The sequence below is a fragment of the Theropithecus gelada genome, chromosome 17 (genome assembly GCF_003255815.1).
Source record: "Theropithecus gelada isolate Dixy chromosome 17, Tgel_1.0, whole genome shotgun sequence".
Classification (NCBI taxonomy): Eukaryota; Metazoa; Chordata; class Mammalia; order Primates; family Cercopithecidae; genus Theropithecus; species Theropithecus gelada.
In genome coordinates, this window is record NC_037685.1 from 49,380,113 (window position 1) to 49,400,145 (window position 20,033).

Below are 20,033 nucleotides of genomic sequence, written 5' to 3' on the forward strand. Positions count from 1 at the left end.
TCAGGTTAAACGATGAGCAAGGCTGTACCCCCAGTCACAGGTCCTGCTGCTGCCTGTGCCCGTGGGATTGAGATGCCAGTGCGACAGGGAGAGGCCTGGCCCAGGCTCTGCGAGCGGGAAGAGTGGAGAGGGTCGCCCTGCTGAGTCACTGACAGCTGTGGTGCTGGGCTTACTACAGAAAGGCGAGGTCCGGCGCAAGGCGGGTGCTTAGGAGGCCACCTGCAGCCCAGGCAGCCTGCTGTGCACTGGCCACCACCTCCCGCTCAGGAATCCTGTCTGTCACACCTCGCCAGCTGGCTGTCAGCCTGGCTGCCCGGACTCCTCCGGAACCACCCTTCCCAGGCCCAGCTCGACCCGTCACTGCTGTGCTCAGACCATGACGACCCAGATGGCCTGCGGCTGTCAGGACGGCAGCGGGACTGCAGACAGGTTCTCAGCTGCACTTTTTCTATGGTGAATGTGATACTTTTGTAACCACAGAAACAAACTAAGATTGTGTTCTTGCTGGGGGAGGGGTTCCCAGAGAGCATGGCCTGGTGTCCCTGCTCTGCCTTACTGCTGCTGCGTGGCCCACCCACCTCACCCATCCCCAGCCCCTCCCTCAGTAGGAGACAGGCTGCGTCCTGCCGCCTCCCTGGGTCCCTGCTCTTCTGTTCCTGTGTTGTCTGTTCCCTGGGCACAGGGCCAGTGGGTCTCACGCACAGGCACATGTGCTGCTGGATGCTACTGAATGTTTGACACCACTTCACTCAGTCGACAGTCTGTAGCCACAGAACGCAGTGAATGTTTAGGCTTAATTACTAACAGATGCCAGTGGGACACTGTTGGTTGCCTTACTTTAATGCTGATCTAGCAGCCCCGACAGGAAGCTTTAACATAAAGCCTTTAACATAAAGCACAGGTGCATCTTGTCGTGAGCAGGTTCATGGCTGTGCTGCATCCTCAGCCCACTGGTTTTTGGTCTTTTGTCCTTTGATCCAGCAGTTCCCACGTGGACGTTGTACTGTTTCTGTCCTGGAGAAGAAAAGTGAGGTCCAACTCTGAGTAGACACCACGTCACGTGGCACAGGGGGCTGATGAGCGTGACCAGGTTCAGGATGCCTGTTCCCTCACCGGCCTGTCCTAAAAAGCTGGCCGGGCGCTTAGAAAGGGCCCCACTGCCTCCAGCAGAAGGCCAGGAGCCGTGCAGCACCTGTACGAGGTGGCGGGGGCTGAGCAGGACCCACGTGCCCGTGCTCAGCGTCCCCTCCAGCCAACTTGGCCCCTCCGTCACGGCCCTCCCACCTCATTTATCACAGGGATGGGTTTCTCAGAAAGAAGCATGGGCAAGGTACGGTGGCTCACACCTGTCATCCCAGCACTTTGGGAGGCTGAGGCAGGAGGATCACCTGAGGTCAGGAGTTTGAGAACAGCCTGACCAACATGGAGAAAACCCCATCTCTCTAAAAAAAATTAGCCAGGCATGGTAGCGCATGCCTGTAATCCCAGCTACTCGGGAGGCTGAGGCAGGACAATCGCTTGAACCTGGGAGGCAGAGGTTGCAGTGAGCCGAGTTCGTGCCATTGCACTCCAGCCTGGGTGACAAGAGTAAAACTCTGTCTCAAAAAAAAAGAAAAACAAGCATGGTCACAGGGGATGTCTGGGCCTCTGATGGCTCCATGTCTGTGTGACACCTGTTGATCTACCTAGCTCCTGGGGTGATGTCCCTGACCTGGGTGCGGCACTCACCTTGATGCTGATGCCATGGGCAGTCAGGTCCTGGCGCAGGGTGTCGCATGCCTCCAGCAGGGGCTGCCTCTCTAGGAGCTGCTGCCGTCGGGCCTCCCCCGTGGCCTCGGCCTTGGCCAGTGCAAACTGCCGGACCTTCTGCCGGAACCGCACCAGCTCCTCCACCACACCACGCAAGGTGGCCTCGCTGCCGTCTCCTGAAACACACTGAAGCCGGCAGGGCACGGTTACATCCCCTGGAGACTGTGGACACCCCAGGTGGTTGGGCTCTGGGCTGAGACCCACCCAGCCCTGGGCTTCCCTGATTGCCTACAGCTGGGCCTCTTTCTGGGACTGGCAGGGCTGGGTACAGCCCGCAAGTGCTGGGCTCTGCGCAAGTCTCCACTCTCAACTCTGAGTATCTCTCATCCAAGCAAAGCTGACTGATGCTCACTTGGGAGTTAGAAGGATGGGCTGGGGGCTGCACACCACCCTGCCCTGAACACAAGCGCTCCCTGGGTTCCAGACCCCACACAAGTGTGGCCGAGGTATCAGGAGCAACCTGAGGATGAGGCTGGGGGCAGCGGCTGAGCGCTTGCAGATGTGTTTCGGCAAATGATCTGAGAGTCACAGCCTCAGGTGCTGAGGACGGGATTGGGGCGGAAGGCCTGTGTGCTGTCCTCCCACTGAGAAGGGATCCTGGGGCAGTATGGAAGGGGCAGCTGTACCTGTTTGTTAAATTCATGTGTGTAAAATAAGAAACGGACAGACAACCTTATACTTTGGTGTCAAACTACTTAAGTGCATGCACCCCTCAGTTAGTGCTTCCATGATAAAAGACGATTTTTGTTATTACAAAAATATGAGCCCAGAGTGGGCCCAGACGTTAGCCCTTGTGGCCGGAGGAAGGTGAATGAGGTATCTTTGACAAGGACTAGGCAGAGCTTGGCCAGATCCCACTTTTCTTACTCAATACAGACTCTGGAAAGCCACCCTAAAAATGAACATGTACATTGCAAAGACTTGGTCGTCTCACACCAGTAGACTCTTATGTGATTGGCAACAGACGCTGGACTGCCAGAAAGAGAAACTCAGTCTACCAGGTGATCAACAGGTATATAAATGAGCCAAACTTGGAAAAGACACTATCGTTCTCTGTTGAGAGCCAGCGAGACGTGTCCAGCCCGGAGCCAGGCCTCCAGCACACCTGCTTGGGCCCCAGTCCCAAGCAGCGGGACCCTGGGGTGCTGGGCAGCTGGTCTAGAGTGGCAGCCTCCGTCCAGGCAGCAGCTGCCAAGCCACACCCCAACAGAGCCAGAGCGCCTTGTGCTGAGCATTCTCCAAGGGCGTCCAGAGAATGACAGGGACTTTCAGGGATACAGCACCAGTTCCAAGGGGCCTCCTCAGCCATATACTCATAAAAGGCGATTGGGGGGGGGACTTTAAGAATAAGGCAGGAAACCTCAAATCCGTACTGATGCAATAATGAAGTTCCAAGTGAGCCTGGTAAGGAAGGGGGTATTTTCATAGGATCCAAGTCTCTCTGCAAAAATGCTCCAGTTACAAGGGAAGAGGAGGAATGTGGAGAAGCCTGGGAAGGTGCAGGTGCAACTCGTACCTGTCGGGGGGCCTGTCCTGTCCATAGGAAGCATGCGACAGGCAAGGGGGCTCAGGCCGCCAACTTGCCCTCAAATGGGTCAGGAAGAAATGTGACCGGTGTGCCTGTGACTTCTGCACATTCTGAGAGTCTTTCAACATAAGCGTGTGTGCAGAGCTGGCGACCCCGTTGCTGAGATGGACTCATCTCTGGTTCTGCGCACGAGAGTTTATAAGGATTGGCTCTGAGTGTGTTTATTTTTCCAGGAAAATAACATGTTTTTAAACAGGGAAATAAATTAGTGTGGCATCATAATGATCTATTCCAAGTTAAAAGGGTAAAGGTTATTGTCCCTTTACCCTTTTAGGACAAAAATGGAGAAAATTCCAGAATTAAGCATTTAAAATAATACGACCTACCTGTTGATTGCCCAGAGAAATTCCAACAGTTTCAAAAAACTGTTCAAAGTAAGAGATGATGGCACCAAACACAGCAGGACTTCTCGGCACTCCAGGTTCCTGTAAGAGATCATGCAGCGGAATCTCCTTAAAAGCAGTCTTGATGGCAGTGGGCAAATGGAATTCAATATCAAAAGACAAAGGCTTCAGCAGGTCACCAGTCTGGCCTTTCTCCTGGCTTCTATGGAGGGAGGACACAGCTCTGGCATCGGCTACCTCACTGCAGACCATACAACTATAGGTGCATGAGGAATCTCTTGTGCCTCAGTTTACCCACCAGTCATGTGGGTGGTGACTAGCCCACCAGGCTTTGCAGGTAAAGCATGACCGTGGAGTATAGCAGGCGGCGCATGGTAGGTGGAGGCTGAGTGGGCACTGGGCTGGGTTTCTCAGAAAACAAGGAAATCCTGGCATGTGGCTCACATCAGTCACCAAGCACAGAGACCCCCACTAGCCTTAGTTCGCAGGTGCCCCAAAATTGCAAAGGTTGGGAAGGAAAAGCGCAGGCGCCAGCCTCTTTACTTGTCCCCACCCCTTGCCACAAGAGGCCCCTGTTGCCCTAGACCTGGGCCAGCCTGGTAGTGCCGGCAGCGTGCGGGCGGACGGCTGAGGAGGAGGAGCTGCCGTGCAGGAGCAGCCTGGCCGGGACCTGCCCCAGCCTGGCCTGGCTGCCTTCAGTGTGGGGCAGCCTGTTCCTGCACCCAGCTGTGACTCAAATGCCCGCTCCCCTCAGAGGTGAGCCCTACACGTCTGCAGTATTTGGACCAAAGGCACCTGGCACAGGCACATGGCACCCTGCCCCACCTGCTGATGCTCTGAAACCCAACACTGCATGCAGCCAGGGATGGAGACCTCCACAGAGACGCTCAGCTAGCAGAGGACGTGGCCAGAACTCACAGGTGTTTCCAGAGATGGGAGAGGCACGAATGGCCTCGGCTTCCCAGGTCATGAAAGGTCACAGGGCTCCTGACTCTGCGCCTCCCAGAGCCTGGCAGGGGAAACCCTGAGAAGTGCAGGAACCAAAGCCTGCCGCCGCCTCCACGGTCTTTGTCCCACCCCCCACTAAACGCTTTCAGTGACTCTCAGGTCCAGGCTGAGACCCCGGGGTGCTTGGTGTGGTCGTCACACTGGGGTGCAGACTGCATAACAGTGCATTGGGGTAAATGGGTCTTTCCTTTAAAAGTTCCCCACAAAAGCTCTCTGGGAAAGTGCCATGGATGCAGTGGGGACATGAAATGTGTCCCCTGAGGATCACGCACACATAATTTCTTAGCTTCAGGGGCTCCCGAGAGCTTGTTCTCCAGGTGGCCCTGAGGCCTGGGAGGGTCAAGCCCCGAGCTGGGTGCCATCCTGTGTCAGCGGCAGACTCGGGTTCCACGAGTTCCTCCACAGAAGCTGCGGGAGGCGCAATCAGCAGAGAGCCCGCCGAGCCGACATGAGAAAAACCCACCAGAGGACCCGACCCATGCCCCTGGCAGGGGGACCGCGAGGCCACCTGCTCGTTGAGCTACCTTCGAGGTCGCCCTGAGCTGTCCGTTCCCGTGGCGCGCAAGGCCCAGGATGGCATCAACTACCCTGGGTGTGTCAAAGTCATCTGCCAGGGCCTCCTTCACGGCCCTCTTGGTGCTGGCGAGCCTGAGGGAAGAGGAGAGGAACAGTCGCGGCAGAGGGAGCCCCACCCTCCCCAGGAGGCCCCCATGCCAGTCCTTCCCCAGGCAGACACGCTGGGGGCTCTTAATCTGGGGACTCTGCCTAGGTCCTATGCCCAGACTTGTGAGTTCCTGAGTAGCAGAAACTTAATTACGTAACATCAACTGCAAACTGTCGTGTTACCCCAGGAAAAAGTCCCAGAGCAGAGGTCACCGGTGACACTTGTATTTTAACACACAAGACACACGTGGGCATTTCCATGACGGTTTTAAAAACCAATAGACATTGAGGGGAGTGGCAGGGAAGACTCGGTGGGGGATAGACAGCACAGCTGACCACTCACAAAGAGAGGTTGGGGAGGCCCGGCCCAGGGCTCCTGGATCTCAGCCTCCCGTGGCCACTGGCAGCCTGCCCTGCCGAAGCGGCAGGGGTGGGCTGTCACCAAGACCATCTGGAAGACTCTGCACACCGGGATGAATGTGCAGCACTGCCCAGGACACCCGTGGGTGGGGAGTGGAGGCGATGCTGTGGGCCCAGGCCTGTGTGTTTTACAGCTTTTGGCTCCTCACGGTCAGGACCGGGAGGGATGAGCAGCTCTGCTCCTCGCACAGGGAATCCAAGCCCAAAGCCACTCTGAGCAGGGGGCTCAGAGCCCAAGGGCCCCAGGCACACTTCCTGCCCAGTACCCTGTCTCCCTGGGACATCTCGGGAGCCCCTGACCCTGTACCTCCTGCCCAGCAACCAGTCTCCTGGGGCCTCTGCAAAGTCCCTGACCCTAAACCTGTCCAGCGCCCTGTCTCCTGGGGGCCGCTCTTCCCCTTCAGGAGCCCACCAGCAGCGCCTAGCAGGCCGCAGGAGGGGCGCCACGCCGCGTGCTGGGCGGGTCTCTTACCTCTCCCACAGCATCACTTCTCTGACAGAGCCGCAGGCCAGCTGCCCCTTCATGTAGGCACGTGCGTCCTCCAGGAAACAGCCCAGCGCCAGGAGCTGCTGCTGGGCTTGGAGCATGGCGCTGTCGCTGTAGTCGATGGCTGAGGAGGAAGAGATGGTCCCTGAGGCGGTGCCCACCATGCTGTGCCCCTGCCCTCGTCCAGCAGAATCACAGTGTTCTCTGAGGGCACTGCCACCCGGGGACCACACGGAGAGCGGGACATGCGGCCCTCACTGCCCTCCAGTGACCGCGAGTCCCTAGGCCCACTGGACACAGACCACAGGGTCTGTCCCAGCTCAGTGTCACCTGCCCTAGGAGAACAAGGTGGCGGTGGAGAAATGCTCCCGGGGCTTCCAGCTGAGAGGCGCATTTCCACTGACGGATGGACGGAGGTGCGGATCAACAGCTGGCTCTGGATGGAGGGAGCCCCACCCTGGGGTCAGAGGCACCTCTAGGGAAGGCGCCCCCCGGAAAGTGCCCGTGTGTGATGGGACGGCCCATAGCGGGAGGGAGGAGCAGTCCCCAGACCCAGCTTTAGAGTCTGTGGGTGTTGCTTAGGCCACCTGGATGAGGGGCCAGTGTTTCTGTTTACATCTGTTCATTTCTGGTGGTTTCTAGTCTACTGCATTCTGATGAGTGAGACACAACAGGAATGAATCGCTTCACAGTGATCGCACATCCTTGCGTATCAGCAGAGCCAGCCACACATTTCTAAAACCTTCTTCTCGTTTCTGTGCCTACTCTGCTTCCCAGACTGTCTGAGGCCACAGTCCGTGCTTTTGAGGAGCGCTGCTTCAAAAAGCTCTTTGAAAACCACAGGAATAAAAAGAGCCTATCTGGACACATATGCCGAAAATTACATCCTAACATGCCTACAAGTCCTGATTTCAAAACGAGAATTCCAAAGTCAGACACGGCTTCAAGCGGGAAGCAACACAGTGAAAATCTCCCCCAGGGTTGTCTAATATCTCACTTAACATTTTTCCTTTTTTTCCAAATTCACTTTCAGTTTTTGCTTTGAATAGCTTGACAGAAGAGAAAAAGCCAGAAACCCACAAAGCGATCTGACAACATTTAAAACGCATGGGAGGCTGTTAGAATAAGATTACCATTAATGACACAGCACGATGGGGCATCAGAGGGGCAGGGGCAGACAGATGTCCAGCACGGAGACGCCCTCTGCCTCAAAGTCAAGGACAGCTGCACTCCTCCAACAAGGATTGCTCTACAGACGGGAGACGCCTCTCCAAAGTGTCAGCACAGCACAGACGGCACGGGAATGCCACCACTGTCACCCTCTGTCTTCCCAAAGATGAAGAAAGCATGTGTGGGAGGATCCTGAACTCCCACACCACTCACGGCAGGAAGCCCAGACAGCAGGTGACGACCCAGCGCCTCATGGCCACCTCTGACCTCGAGGGGGCGTCGTGCCCACCGTGGGGATCCACGTCCCGCTAACCTTGTGTTCCTAGAAATCCCTCACCGGCAGATCGGTGCCCCCTGAATCCCACCCGAAATTCCCACTGGGAATGTGTTCCGGAAAGAGCTGCCCAGGCTTGAGAAAGCTGCTTTTCAGACCAAACTTCATATTCAAAGCTCAAAAGGAACTGCACACGATTAGGACAGTCATGCAAGGCGCTGCCCCTAATCCTGCCACAATCTACGAGAAGAAGGGGGGCAGGGGCCTCTGAGGGCAAAGAGCCCCTGGGAAGGGATCCACGGGGAACAGCTTTGAAAGGACCACAGCCCCCAGCCACAAGGGGAACAAGCACGAGCCGGGGAGAAAGCTCTGCACTTGCACACAGGATTCATCCCCACCGCCTCTGCCCGTTTCCAGCAACACGGAGCCAGGCAGAAACAGTTTCTCCAGCCCATTCGCCTCCCGACTCTTCCTCTCACGGCATGGTTGGTCTGTGTTCACTGTGTATAAGTGCACACCACACACAGATGCTGCACAAGGCCAGGTGAGCACGAGGCTGGTGACACTTCCGTCTCAGGCTCGCGCGCCTGTGAGCACAGGTCCCCTAGGCTGATGCACTGCAGTTCCACCCAGGGGACAGGTTCAGACCACATCTCAGAAACCGGAACTTGCAGTAGAAAGCCAACATGGTGTCGAAGCCAGGATAAAGACATGGCCCAAGGTAGCCTTTCGGTGGTCAAACGTGCAGGTGTCTGTGTGCCCCACTCAAGCTGACAAGAGCCGCAGGCCGGGGAGCCTGTGCCAGGCCGTGGCCCAGGTGAGATTCTGCAGGCACAGCACAGGGGAGGGAGACGGATGGGACCAGCCCAGGGGCTCACCCAAACCCACCAAAGCTTTGTGTGTGACATAAAGATAAAATCTATCTGGCCAGATAGACTCACCCCGTGGGGGAATGAGAATCCACTGTTTTGGCTGCATGTCCTCACCCCCATCGTCTTCATTAAAAAGGTGAAATCATCAATTGAGAGCAAGAGTGCTATGTAGGAGGACAAGAAGCGGGAGAGCGAGGTGGCGTGGCAACAGCAGTGGCCCAGGGACACGCCAGTGTCAACGGAGCAGAGGGGACACCAGAGGCCAGAAGGGCAGCAACCCTCGCTCACCAGCAAGGAACTGTCACCATCTCCAGAGGACACCGGCCCTGCTCCTGCAGCACTAGCCATACACTGGGACCTTACTGCCAGTTAGGTGGTCAAGCCAGGCAGGCAGTGCCACTGTCCCCAGCCCTCACCCGTCACCAGGGATCCAGCTCTGGATAACAACTTTTTTTTTTTTTTGAGACAAGATCTTGCTCTGTCACCCAGGCTGGAGTGCAGTGGTGCTTTCTCGGCTCACTGTAACCTCCACCTCCTGGGTTCAAGTGATTCTCCTGCCTCAGCCTCCCAAGTAGCTGAGATTATAGATGCCTGCCACCAAGCCAATTTTTTGTATTTTTTTCAGATGGAGTCTTGCTCAGCCGCCCAGACTAGAGTGCAGTGGCATGATCATGGCTCACTGCAGCTCTGCCTCCCAGGCTCAAGCAATTCTCTTGCCTCACCCTCCTGAATAGCTGGAATTATACGCACACATCGCCATGCCTGGCTAATTTTTGTATTTTTAGTAGAGATGGGGTTTTACCATGTTGGCCAAACTGGTCTCGAACTCCTGACGTCAAGTGATCCACCTGCCTCAGCCTCCCAAAGTGTTGAGATTAGAGGCACGAGCCATCGCACCAGGCCTTTTGTATTTTTTGTAGAGACGAGATCTCGCTATGTTGCCCAGGCGGGTCTCAAACTCCTGAACTCAAAACATCTGCCAGCCTTGGCCTCCCAAAGTGCTGGGATCATACACGTGAGCCACCATGCCAGGCCAGTGCTAGACAACTCCTGGACAAAAGCCTAGCCTGGGGCAGCAACAAAATCGTGCAGCATGGGAGGACCCGTCATCACCCATCCAGGAGACCTGGCTCTGCTACACACTGTTCAGGGAAGTGCTGTCCCTGGGCGGGACAGGCAGGGTCACGTTTGACGGCTCCCATGTTCAGGGGCCGTGCCAGGCTGGCCCCTTCCAATTTCCCAGTTCACAGAGCAGGAAGCCGACGTGCTGCGGGTTCACGACTTGTCCAGACCCACAGAGAAGGAGTGGAGAGGACTCGAGCTTGACGAGGAAGCCCACATCCACTATGGGCTGAGCCTGGACCAGCGCTGGCATCCCTCGTCCTCTGGGGTCACTCTCAACCTGAACCTCCAGGCCCCAGCAGCTGCACTCACAAGGTTCTGCCTATTCTCTGGCCTGCACTTTGCTGTTCTCAGTCCTGTCGGAATGACTGTCTCCGAGCTGGGGAGGAGTCCACTCCACGTGCGCCCGGCTCACCTGAGCGGTAGCTGCTCCGCAGGCAGAAGAACCGGAAGACGTCAGGGGAAAAGGTCTTCAGAAAGTCCTGGTAAAGCGAGAGACAGGCAGTCACGAGGATTTGCTTTTACGCTTTGCACTGTTCAGAGAGTATGTTATTTACTACAATTACATGAGTTATCTCTACTTATCAAGAAATCAGGAATCTTGATGAAAATGAGTCCTCCAAACACAATTACCACCTGTTTCCTGGTGATTTCCTTCCTCACTGAACTTTCCATGTTCGATCTCAGTATTTGTGGAAAGAGCAAGAGGAGAAAGCCGGTTTGCCTGAAATTCCCCACCTGCGCAGGCTCCGGGAGGAGTGTCCTGTGCTCAGCCTGGGCTCTCTTTCTACACGACAGGGATGTGGGACAGACAGCATGGAGGGATGCTGTGCTCAGGAAGAGACCAGGTAGGCGGCGGGAGGCACACCAGCTCTGGCTGCCTGCAGGCCCCCAGGAGAAGCTTGCGGTTAACCTCAGACCCAGCTGACCTCCGGCTCAGTCCAGCCAAGGGGCGACAGCCTCACTCATCCTATTTGGTGGCACAGTTCTCGTAAACACTGAGTTTAAAGCATGTGCTAAGTCTGTCTCTTGAAGACTAAACCGCCCTGCCTCTGATTAAACATAAGTAAAACTCAGAACCCAACCAGTATGGTCCTGTAGATCATTTAGAAAACGTCTGTCCAGAAAGAAGTGGAGCTTTCTGCATGAGGAGGCTTAGGAGAGGTCATTAGAGGCACCGCAAAAGCAGCACGGCATTCGGCAAAGCCTCCTGTGGGGCGCTCAGGGCTCAGCTCTGGCAGCTACTTTCAAGAGATGAGATGAGACTCAGGGTGGGGGAGAGAAGGAAGAGGGCTCTGCCCAGCTTGGGCTTCCAGCGTGGCCCCAAGAAAGCAAGCTGAGCTCCGGCTGCATCCCCCGGCGAGGGACGCGCTCCAACGGGAGCCCGAGTGGCTCCCTGCCTGGATCAGCAGCACATGCTGCCAGCTCTGACCAAAGCCCCCTTTCCTGCCACCACCTCAGAAGACAGAACTGGCTCACCCCATGCCTGTCCTCTGTGCAGGAAGCTGTCGCCGGCCTTGCTGGAGTGAGGACTGCGCTTCCGTCTCCCTCGGGTAAACCTGATCCCCTCATCTCTAGGCTGATGGGCAGCAACACAAGTCCACAGCACAGGGGCTGACTCCAGCCTGCAGTCTGCACCCGCTCGCCAGAGCTCGGACACCCGCGTCCTCCGCAGCGTGGTCGTGGGAGCACAGAGCTGCCGGGGAGAGTGAGCTGGAGACGGCGGAGTCCAGCTCAAAATACTGTATCTCAACACATGGTATTTTATAAGGCATAAAAGACCGGCCTAAGGCCACGCTGCTCAACAACCGTACTGAGAGCAAAACAAATGCAACTGAAGAGCGTCTTGGGGTCGAAGGGGCTGTCCCTGCGGCAGGCTGCAGCGGCCTCGCCCACCCACCCGGTAGGAAGGAGGAGACTCCCTGGGCTGCTGAGCTGGAAGGAGGAGGACACTGCTCCACCTGCCTCCGGGGCTCATTCCCTTCAGAGGACTGAGCGGGTCTGGTCTGCTTTCCACCAGGAAGGAGGTCACGTCTGCCTGTGCCTGAGGCAGTGAGAGGCATTCTCATGTGGGGTGGCATAATGAGAAAGCTGCTGGGCCAATCCCCTAACACAGGGGTGCTCAACCTGGGGTCCACAGACCTCCTAGGGGCCCACAGAGAGAAGGTGGGCGGGCGGGGAGATCTGTGAACTGGGATGGTTAAACAGTTATGTGTTTATTTCTGCCGGCCTTGCACTAAAATGGGCATTTCCTTCGATAGTCAGTGCAGGCAGCAAACACATCAGGAAGCACAGAGCCTGGCACGGTGGCCACGGCCGTCACAGGTGACCCCTCAGGGATGACACCACACGCCACGAATCACGAAGCACAGAGCCTGGCGCGGTGGCCACAGCCGTCACAGGTGACCCCTCAGGGATGACATCACACGCCACGAATCACGAAGCACAGTGCCTGGCGCGGTGGCCACAGCCGTCACAGGTGACCCCTCAGGGATGACACTACACTCCACGAATCACGAGAGGACGGCAGCAATCAGACCCCACCCACGCTGAGCTAACCACTGAGTCAAGCAGAGCACGTGCTCCTCTACTTCAGTATCATCGACGGCCTTTGGGATCCTATGTATTTTATTTTATGTATTTAAAGCAAATTGTAAGGCTGGGTCCACAGACTTCACCAGGCAGCCACAGGGGCCCGGGGTGGGGAGGGGGTTGGGGTGTGTGTGTGTGTGTGTGTGTGTGTGTGAAGAGCCCCTGTCCAATCCAACAGTAACTCATCAGTAATCACACTGGAATTCAATTTCCGTCTGTCCGTCTCCTGGGTGCTCCTTCCCAACTTGTGAAAAAAGCGGTATTATTCCTGGGTCCTCTAATTCGCAACTCGCAGGCTCACTGGAGACCCTCCCTCACCCAAGGTGTTGTGGTTCCAATTAACACACACAGCCACGTCCTGCTGGTTTCGGTTCAGGCTGCGCCCTATTTAGGTCTCCACGTTTCGGTGTGGAAACACCACTCCACATGCGGGCCCAATGCTCTCTCCTTCACTCCGAAGAGGATTTCACCTGGCCTTCTTTCAAAGGGGTTTTCCTCTCATTCAGAATGGAAACACATGCAGAATTAGCCTCAATGTGCTTTACAAATCTAATAGTTCTTTGAAACCCCAGCAACATTAAAGGCTTATCTTCCCCGCTCTTGGCGGGGCGGGAGCTACTGCAGCGAGCTACAGTAGTTCTAACAGAAATCTGGAATCTAATCTTTCTAGAGCATTGAGTTTCTATGGACTGTTTCCTAATAATACAGAAAGGGGAAACATAGTATAACTTCTTCATTACACAGTATTCTGACAATGATGTGAAAACTCTTGAATACTGTGGGTGCTCATGGACATTAATTTTTTAGCGTGTTCCTGCTCTGTGCCGGCTGATATCAGCAAGTTTCTGCACTACTCTGGTTCCACCGTGCAACCTGCCACGGCTACCTGAGAGGCAAAATGTGGCTACGGCAGGGTAAGCTCGCGCTGGAACTCTCCAGGAGGTAAGCAAACTCCCAGAGCCCAGGCTAGAGGACCGATCGGCCTTCGGGTGGGGACGGTAACAAGCCATGTGAGCCCCAGTGAGCTCACGAGGTAACAGGATGCACACTCACAGGGAGCCCGCTGGGTGCACATGCCAGCTGCCAGCTGCCGAGGGACTTCGTATGATGCCAGCGCTGCACACACCCCTGGAGCCCCTGGGCAGAAGCAGGCGCCAGAGCCTGTCTACTGGGCTAGGCCTTAGCTTGCTTTGACAGGTACAGTAACCAGAAAGCAGGTTTTAAACCATCATCTGAGCTCCAGGGTTGAGTTCCTTCTACGTGGACCGTGGCCTCGATTACGCAGAAAGCACTGGGTTTCCACCCAGGCTACTCTAAAGTCTATCTCCAAGACAAAGAGGACCGGCAGGAAAAGGGTCTTACGCTAGAAACCAGGAATGTGGCGTGTGTTTTTCAGATATAGGCAATACCTTAACATCCCCAAGGAACTATGGGCTGAGGGTAGGTGCGAGCTACCAAAAATGTAAAAGAAAAATCATCAGTAAATACATACAGACAAGTCAACACAGCAAATAGACAAAGGCATGGAAATTTAAAATCCAGCTGTCGTTCTTCACAAATTAACAAGAAAAATGGGCCAGGTGCCGTGGGTCACCCCTGTAATCCCAGCACTTTGTGAAGCTAAGGCAGGAGGATTGCCTGAACCCAGGAGTTTGAGACCAGCCTGGGCAACACAGTGAGACTTCGTCTCTACAAAAAATACAAAATTAGCAGGTGCGGTAGTGCACGCTTCTGGTCCCAGCTCCTCGGAAGGCTGAAGTGAGAGGTTTGCTGGAGCCCACAAGTTTCAGGTTGCAGTGAGCTGGGACTGCACCTGGTGCCTGGGTGACAGTGAAACCCTCTCTCAAAAAAAAAAAAAAAAAAGAAAAAAATGACAAAAGGTAACCTGATTACAATTCTAATTTGATGCTGCAGAGACCTGGGAAACAGATTATTTTCATCTACTGCCAGTGGGAATGTAAATGACACTCGATAAAATCACCAGGGGCTGTGTCCAAAACATTCTGAATGTGCCTGTATCTTCTGATGTGTGATTTCTACACCTCAAGGCACTTTTCTCAAGTCACTAATCATTAGATGTGCACAGATATTTAGCTAAAGGATATTCATCACAGCACTGTAACCTGCAGAGTACAGGTCTCACAAACAAGTCCAACAACGGGGAAATAAAATCATGGTGCCTCACTGCCACGAGCCACTAAGTGGCCGCTAGATTAAAAATAATGGAGACATGGCAATGTCTGTGAAAATTTAAAATGCACATACCCTAGTGGAAAATGCAGTGGGATTTAAATGACCATTAGTAGGGGATTCTTTAAATTAAGCGGCACCCACACACTGGACTACTCAGCCATTCGAAAGAATGAACCAACTCCACATGGTAGAAAACCGACGGAGGCCAAGAGGTGAATCAAGCAAGCGCAAAATTACACCGCTGTGTGTGAAGAGAAAATGAGAAGCACAGCTATGGGGAGATGTGTGAACACACACCTGCTCCGAGAAAACCAACCGCTGCTTCAGGAGAGAAGCCGGGCAACAGTGAATGCGGTCGGGCAGGAGGCCTGCTTTCCTTACTTAGTACCTTTGAATTTTTCTACCGTTTGCTTCTCTGTCTTGTCTGCAGTTTCCAAACATTCTGCAATTAAACCCATCACGTCTATAATCAAATTAAAACCTCACTTAAATTGTTAGGGAAAAGGCGGCACGCATACGACACTGCCTCATGAATGAGACAGAGGAGAAAGGTTCATGCGTATTGGCCTATCGTGTACAACGGAACACAGGAAGGTGAATCCAAAACAGAGAACACAACTGTAGCTGCTGGGGAGGGAATGGGTGCAGGCAGGCTCCAGGCCGGCCTTCTCCATGCTCTCTTTAGTGTTAATGCTGAACCCTGCAAATGTTTCACAGATATGACAAAGAAAAGTAAATTGGGGCCGGATTCAGTGGCTCACACCTGTAATCCCAGCACTTTGGGAGGCCGAGGCAGGTGGACCTGAGGTCAGCAGTTCAAGACCAGCCTGGCCAACATAGCGAAACCCCATCTCTACTACAAATACAAAAATTAGCTGGGTGTGGTGGTATGGGCCTGTAATCCCAGCTACTTGGGAGGCTGAGGCACAAGAATCGCTTGAATCTGGGAGGCGGAGGTTGCAGTCAGTTGAGATCACACTAATGCACCACAGCCTGGGTGACAGAGCAACACTCTCTCTCAAAAAAAGACAAAACAAAAAGTAAATTGGAAAGGGGAAGAGAGAGACCATCACACCAGAAACAGAACAAGTGAACCTCTTGTGTTAATAAAAGGAGATCATTACACACTGTGAGTATATGTTCAGACCACAGAGCTTTAGTGGGATGCAGTCTACAAGAAAAAGAAATTTAAGTCCAGAATAGGCAAATCACAGAAACAGAAAGTTGTCAGGGGCTAGGAGGAGGTGGGAGTGAAAAGTGACAGCCCATGGGTGTGGCATTTCTTTTGAGGTGATAAAAACGTTCTTACATAGTGATGGTTTCACAACTGTGAATATCCTACAAACCACTAAGCAGCACAGTTTAAAAGGGTGACTTATGTAGTATGTGTGTTGTATTTCAATAAAGCTATTAGTTTAAAAAGAAATAAAAAGAAGCCTTAAGTTTTACTCAATAGTTTTACTTTTAACAGTAATATTGGTATTAAGTTTTTAAATTTATTTTGTATTTTAAGATAAAACAAAAAGTTGATATGCTCTTATAAGATGTTTACTGTAAGAGAGGAAAATAAAGAGCTAAAACTAAAAAGCCCTGTGATATTAAATTTTATTTGGATATATCAAAAGTAACCCAAATAATGAATCTATTTTGTATGTATAGGTTTATCTTCCTCTCCCCTAGCTCTGACCCCTGACAAAGCCTAGATGCAGTGTCACTCCGGTAGCGATCAACATCGCAGTGCCCAAATCTTGCCTTCAAAATCCCATTTCCCGTTAAAGGCAGGGAGGCTGCTTGGAGAAACAGCAGGTCTGGGTAGGAAAGCAAAAGGCAGGCAGGTGCAGGAGGGCACAAGAGAGGCCAAGGGGCCTGTCCCTGGGGGGTCAGAGCCAATCAGAAGAACCTTCCCTGGCTAAATCCAGGATGATTTCAACACCAAAAAGATAACGACTGAATTGACAATACACTGAATAAATATAAATCATTGACTCTGTCTACTACAAAAAGAAAGACAAAACCCTTTTCTTTAAGAGGAATGCCAACTAATAAATGTAAAAGAGCGAACAATAAGACAGCCATGACTTTGCAATAACCAATGAAATATATGATCAAAGTGAAGCCTCTAAAACCATAGGGTGGAAGCTTATTAGGGTACAAAATACCACACAGCATGCCACTGCTCAGATGCTTAATATTCATAAGAAGAAAATAAACTCTGCAGTACAGGGATCTGGTAGTCATTCCTTAACAAATGGTAAAACTCACCATCATGAATCATAGGACAACCTGACCTTGCAGCCCCCAGGGAATGCACTGTGAGTTCACAGCATCAACTACAAGGTATTCCTGCCAAAAAGCTTCTCTCTGGGTCAAACTGACCCTTTAACCCTCACTTCCAGTGAAAGGAACTACAGGAGATAGAAGAACAAGCTAAATGACACCACAACGAAACAGACAAATCCAAAATGTGGGATGTTCAACAAGACAAGTGGCCCACTCTCTTCAAAAAGTCAACACTACAGGGAAAACAAAAGTGGATACTGCTGTAGATTAGATTAGAAACCTAGAAAGAACAATGAAATATAATTCAGCCTAAAGGAAGGAAATTTTGACATGGAATATAACATAGGTAAATCTTGAGAACACCATGCTAAGTGAAATAAGCCAGTCACAAAAGGACAATTACTATATGATTCCACTTACATGAGATCTAGAGCAGCCAAAATCATGGAAACAGAAAGTAGAAGGGTTGTTGCCAACGCCTGGGGAAAGGGGAAATGGGAAGTTGCTCAATGAGCCCACAGTTTTGGTTTTACAAGATGAAAAAATTCTAGAGATCTGTTGCATAACAATGTGAACATATTAACACTACTGAACTGAATGGTTAAGACGATAACTTTTATACTACGTGGTTTCTTTAACCACATTAAAAAAACAACTAAAAAGACACAACACACAAATGAAAAACATGAACCTTGTGTCTCAGGAGAGCTCAAGGAGGGGCAGATTTAAGGGAACAGACAGTTGGTGGAGCAGTCAGAACACGCACAACACATACTAAGTTCCATGGGTGTGGTTCTTGGAGCCCTAAAACAATTACAACAGTAACATCAGAGATCACTGATCACAGATCACCATAACAGATTTAATAATGAGAAACTTTGAAACATTGCAAGAATTACCCAAATATGACACACAGAAACGAAGTGAGAACATGCTGTTGGCAAAATCATGCCAACAGATTTGCTTGGTGCAGGGCTGCCACAAACCTTCAATCTGTAAAGACACGGCATCTGCGAAGTGTGGTAAAGTGAAGCTCAATAAAGCAAGGTCCCTGCAGTGGCTGGGCTCTGACTCCCTCTGCGCCATGCATCCCTGTGGCCGGGCTCCGACCCTCTCTGCGCCATGCAACCCCATGGCCGGGCTCCCACCCCCTCTGCATCATGCAGCCCTGTGGCCGGGCTCCGACCCCACTCTACGTCATGCAACCCCGTGGCCGGGCTCTGACCCCCCTCTGTGTCATGCAACCCCGTGGCCGGGCTCCGACCCCCCTCTGTGTCATGCAACCCCGTGGCTGGGCTCCGACCCCGCTCTGCATCATGCAACCCCGTGGCCGGGCTCCGACCCCACTCTGCGTCATGCAACCCCGTGGCCGGGCTCCGACCCCCCTCTGCGTCATGCAACTGCCTTGCTCCACTTCTACGTGTGCTGTGCATGCGCTAATACATTTCTCTTCTCTTGATAATCTGTCTTTGGCCAGTCTAATTTACTAATTAATTTAGGTGAGAGAATCTAAGCCGGGTAGGAGGAAAAGATCCTACACAGCAAATACAGCAAAATAATCACAATCATTGAATCTGGGTGCAGCCGTAGTGACGTTTCTTTCCACTTTTCTGTAGGTTTGAAATTTTGCCCGGGATAAAGTGGAAAAAGTCTACGTAAGGAAACTATATACAAATTATTTTGTGAGGAGCAGTCCCTGTTGGTTTATCCTAAATCTGACGGGTACAGCTTTCACTGGTTTGCTGTTTAGGTGGTGAGATCTGGATACTATTCTTCTCCATTTATTTTGCAATTAAATTAAATCTGGCTTTAAAGACAGGCCAGAAGACAAAGGAGGAGCTCCAACTATGTCAGCCAGAGCCCTCCGTGTGTGTGCCTGTTTTTCATTCACACACGGAAATTCCCATTCCATGTGTCAGCACCACAGCACGATGACATTGTTCAGGTTGGTTAAGGATCCAGCCAGCTCTGAGCCTATTAAAGGCAAACAGCAAAACCCAAACAAATCCCAAAGCCACACTAGTAGGAGGCAGTGGATGAGGGAGGGAAGGAAGTTAGCAGATGTGCCAAGAGAGAGACAACCATTATAAAAGGAAAAGACAAGGAAGAAGGCGCCGGCCTTGAAACCCGGAAAGAGAAAGGTAAGCTCCACCAAGAAGAGAATGCGGAAACCTGCAGGAGGTGCACAGTTGAGAGAGCGATTAGGCGGAGAGCCACTTAACGTGGGAGGGAGGTGAGGCAGGTCTCGTCCTAGGAAAGGGGCCAGAGGGCACTGGGAATGGGTTTCTGTGGTTCTCAAATGACACAGAAGCCTCTGAGATGGGTTCTCCACAAGCTATCAGCACCTCAGAGATACTGTACAAAAAGCACATTACCTTAATAGTAATGTAGTTTTTTAACGATTTGGACATTTTTTCTTCTTTGCCTTTCACGTGCAAATGCCCTGAAACAAAAACAAAAGCATTCAGTCTGAGCTGGGTGAGGAGACTCTCTGGCCTCAGGGACACATGGCTTCCCGGGAAACGAATAGGAACCTGCACGTATCCAATGTACAGACCGGTGTATGTTGGTATAAACCTGCCCCCAAATCTTCACCCGTGCTGGGCCTTCTGGGAAGACACAACCTGCCCTTGTTCTATGGTTCAGGGACACAGCCCCACACCAAGGGCGGATGGCAGGGGTGTCCCAGCTGACTCAGAAGCTAAACAAGAACCAGCAACCGTGGTGCCGACAGCAGTATTTCATCTATTTTCCCTTTTCCTGTAATTCAGAGATACTGATTTAACAGACAGCATCTGAAGAAAAGACAAAGCTCTCATTTGGCAAATCAGGCACTTGACGGTGAAGCTTGTTGACCGTTGTCCAAAAACAGAGTGGTACTCGTGGGTCTCTGAGTGGGAAGAATCAGAGGTTCTGTGCAGTTGTTTTCACAGACTTCAATGACACGGGTATTATTTCATCCCCTATGTATGTGAAAGACAGGAGGAAAACCAAACCCATGTAAGGACTCCTAAATCTGACCCTGAAATTCTCCCTGGCCTGTAGCTTTACAAGGCCCATCTCCAAGAGAAGTGCTTTCTGTTTCTAACAGAAGACTGTTCCTCTTTTTCTGACACACCTTCAAATAGCAGTGCTCCAGGCCGGACATGGTGGCTCACACCCGTAATCCCAGCCCTTTGGGAGGCTAAGGCAGAAGGACCGCTTGAGCCCA

The 20,033-nt window shown here is 52.5% G+C and overlaps 1 protein-coding gene across 4 annotated transcripts in view; it reads right to left on the reverse strand.

The window, feature by feature from the left end:
• Positions 1-817: 817 nt before the first annotated feature.
• The window catches only part of CARS2 (cysteinyl-tRNA synthetase 2, mitochondrial), a 60,361-nt gene continuing 41,145 nt past the window's right edge, over positions 818-20,033 (reverse strand). The window contains exons 10-17 of one of the 4 annotated variants that reach the window (XM_025364724.1): positions 19,198-19,265; positions 10,173-10,239; positions 6,305-6,443; positions 5,274-5,397; positions 3,720-3,822; positions 3,430-3,546; positions 1,729-1,935; positions 818-1,014 (exon numbers count right to left, since the gene is read on the reverse strand). In XM_025364724.1, coding sequence (XP_025220509.1) covers positions 872-1,014; positions 1,729-1,935; positions 3,430-3,546; positions 3,720-3,822; positions 5,274-5,397; positions 6,305-6,443; positions 10,173-10,239; positions 19,198-19,265 — 968 coding nt within the window. In that variant the 3' untranslated portion in view covers positions 818-871. Of the gene's footprint in view, positions 1,015-1,584; positions 1,936-3,429; positions 3,547-3,719; positions 3,823-5,273; positions 5,398-6,304; positions 6,444-10,172; positions 10,240-19,193; positions 19,786-20,033 lie in introns of those variants that run through there. The other 3 variants (XM_025364723.1, XM_025364722.1, XM_025364725.1) reach the window with 3 other exon arrangements.